The sequence below is a fragment of the Galeopterus variegatus genome, unplaced genomic scaffold (assembly GCF_000696425.1).
Source record: "Galeopterus variegatus unplaced genomic scaffold, G_variegatus-3.0.2 Scaffold10697, whole genome shotgun sequence".
NCBI classification, from domain to species: domain Eukaryota; kingdom Metazoa; phylum Chordata; class Mammalia; order Dermoptera; family Cynocephalidae; genus Galeopterus; species Galeopterus variegatus.
This window is the reverse complement of record NW_007736808.1, coordinates 55,763-58,899: the sequence shown is the minus strand read 5'-3', so window position 1 is coordinate 58,899 and position 3,137 is coordinate 55,763. Positions and strand designations below refer to the sequence as shown.

The following is a 3,137-nucleotide window of genomic DNA, read 5'->3' as shown; positions in this document are numbered from 1 at the left end:
ACTGAGGTCTGGAGAGCACCTCACACTGTTCTCCAATCCTTTCACCCTCACTGGCAGAGAGCAGTCTCTCTGTTCCACCTGCCTTTGAGCTCCCCTAACACCGCACACTTGACCTCTTCTCCCTCCCTTTTACCTAGAGGCCCTTGGTTCTTTTTGCCGCCTCTCCTGCCCGTCCTTTTGTGACGTGAGCGGCCCGCTCCGGGTCCTGGCGTTCCAGGCTCACAAAGGCAAGCACGCTCAGTGCTCTGGGCGCTGCGGGCTGGCTGGAGCTGGGCTCCTGGGCTCCCACCCCAAGGGCACCTGGAAGCGAGCCCCGATAGCTCCATCACTCACCATGGCCAGCCAGTTCTGCCTCTCTCTCGCCCCACGCCTCTTGCCCCTGAAACCCTTGAAGCCACACTTCAGAGACCTCCAAGTGGGCATCTGCGTGGCGATCCAGCGCAGCGACAAGCGGATTCATCTGGCTGTGGTCACAGAGATCAACAAAGAAAAATCTTGGGTCACGGTAGAGTGGGTAGAGAAGGGAGCCAAAAAAGGCAAGAAGATTGATCTAGAGACCATAATCCTGCTGAACCCAGCTCTGCTGAATCAACACCCCGCACCGTCCAGGCCCCTGCCCGCACTATCTCTAGCGCCCTCTTCGGCCATCGGGGACCAGCGTACAGCCAGGCGGGGGATGACAATGATTCCCCAGAAAAGTGAAACACCCTCGGGGGACAGCCCAGATGTGAGGGCCCCCAGCAACCCTTGTCTGATGAAGCAGAAAAAGTCTGCCTGCCTACGGGAAATTGAGAAACTGCAGAAGCAGCGGGAGAAGCGCAGGCGGCTGCAGCGGGAGATCCGAGCTAGACGCGCCCTGGACATCCACGCGGGAAACCCCAACCACGAGATGGTGCGCATGATTAAAGAGTGTCGCAGGCAGCTGGACAGCAGCCAGGTGGCCAGCCCGGAGCCCCCCGAAGACCATCGGATCTGCGTCTGCGTGAGGAAGCGGCCTCTCAACCAGCAGGAGACCACCATGAAGGACCTGGATATCATCACTATAACCTCTGACAATGTGGTCATGGTGCATGAGTCCAAGCAAAAGGTGGACCTCACGCGCTACCTGGACAACCAGACCTTCTGCTTTGACCATGCTTTCGACGACACTGCCTCCAATGAGTTAGTGTATCGGTTCACTGCCCGGCCACTGGTGGAGTCCGTCTTCCGCAAGGGCATGGCCACCTGCTTTGCCTACGGGCAGACCGGCAGTGGGAAAACGCATACAATGGGTGGGGCCTTTTCAGGAAGGGACCAAGATTGTTCTAAAGGCATTTACGCCCTGGTGGCACAGGATGTCTTTCTCCTGCTCAAAAAGCCCACTTACGAGAAGCTGAACCTCAAAGTCTACGGGACATTTTTTGAGATTTATGGGAGCAAGGTGTATGATTTGTTGAACTGGAAGAAAAAGCTGCAAGTTCTTGAGGATGGGAATCAGCAAATGCAAGTGGTCGGGCTGCAAGAGCAAGAGGTGTGTTGTGTGCAGGAAGTGCTGAACCTCGTCGAAATAGGGAACAGCTGTCGGACTTCTGGGCAGACATCTGTCAACGCCCACTCATCCAGGAGCCACGCGGTGTTCCAGATCATCCTGAAGTCAAGAGGGAAACTGCATGGCAAGTTTTCCCTCGTGGACTTAGCTGGGAACGAAAGGGGAGCAGGTATTGCTAAGGCCAGCAGGAAGAGGCAGCTGGAAGGTGCAGAGATTAATAAGAGTCTCCTCGCCCTCAAAGAATGTATCCGGGCTTTGGGTCAGAACAAGCCTCACACCCCATTCAGAGCCAGCAAACTCACGCAGGTGCTCCGGGACTCCTTTATAGGCGAGCACTCCTCCACCTGCATGATTGCCACTATCTCTCCAGGGATGACCTCTTGTGAAAACACCCTCAACACTTTGAGATATGCAAGCAGAGTAAAAGAATTAACTGTAGATGTAAGGCCCTACCGTCGTTGCCTTTATCCAATTAGACATGAAGCACCAAAAATGTTAGAAAAACACATTAATAATTCAGAAATCTCCCTTCAGAGGGATGAATTTATTAAAATACCCTGTATACACAGTGAGAAGGAGAAAGATACTGAAGACGTTGAAACATGCTCCACTCCATCGAGGAAGGATACAACAGCTTCATGGAAGGAATGTAGCCAGTGGTGGGAGAACATGCAGGAGACAGCAGACAGAGTAAACTATGATATTGATTTTTGCATGTCCCAATTATTGTCCATTTTGGAGCAGAAAATTGGTGTTCTGACTGGGATCCAAAAGAAACTGAAATTATTACGAGCTGACCTCCAAATGAAGAGTGAGGTACAGTGAAACCGATGGCAAGAGATTAATTCTGAAATGATGAATACAGTGTTGCATTTCCTAACACTCTTACACAAGAAAATTGTCCAAATTATCTAGATATAAAGATCCTCCTGGAAAGCTTAAAGCATCTTAAAATATACTGTTCAGAAATGTGCTCTTTCTTTCTCCTCTGTATCTGTGCAGTTTGTTTTCATTCTGTAGGACAGTAGTTCTCAACTGGGAATGATTCCCCCCCCCCTGGCCCCCACTCCAAGGACATTTGGCAATGTCTGGAAGCAAGCGTTTGAATTGTCACAACTGAGGTGGTGGGGAATACTGACATATAGAGGGTAGAGGACCAGAGATGCTACTAAACATCCCACACTGTACAGCCTCTTTAGAATAAGGAATTATTTGTTTGAAAATATCAATGATACTGGGGTTGAGAAATCCTTGATGTAGCAGAAACCAGCTGTGATGAAATCAGATACCCTGAATTTGCAGGTAGGAAGGCAAAATACTGTGAATTAAGGGACTAGATTGGAAACACCGTGGAGTAAATCTAATGATACCCACTCATGTTTCTCTCTCTGTTGCATTACTATGTAGGTTCAAATAGTTTCTAAGATCCAGTCATACTAGGAGGAGAGGGGGCAGGGATTTTATTTGAGACCATTTGTTAAAGCCTAGAATGGAGAAGAATTTCTTTTTTTTTTTTTTTTAATCTTTGAGTTGAAATTGCAAAGTACTCTTCTCTCTGGGAGTGATAAAGAGTGTGTGTGTGGGGCCGGCCCGGTGGTGCACTGGATAG

The 3,137-nt window shown here is 49.9% G+C and overlaps 1 protein-coding gene across 1 annotated transcript; it reads left to right on the top strand.

Annotated features, from left to right (window-relative positions):
* Positions 1–214: 214 nt before the first annotated feature.
* On the top strand, positions 215–2,497 carry KIF2B (kinesin family member 2B). Its single transcript, XM_008594392.1, has one exon. The coding sequence runs from the start codon at positions 335–337 to the stop codon at positions 2,351–2,353; it is 2,019 nt and encodes a 672-aa protein (XP_008592614.1). The 5' UTR covers positions 215–334; the 3' UTR covers positions 2,354–2,497.
* The last annotated feature ends 640 nt before the right edge of the window (positions 2,498–3,137 follow it).

Bases quoted from the DNA above. Each gene is read 5' to 3' on its own strand.
- KIF2B (XM_008594392.1), top strand. From the start codon at position 335: ATGGCCAGCCAGTTCTGCCTCTCTCTCGCCCCACGCCTCTTGCCCCTG.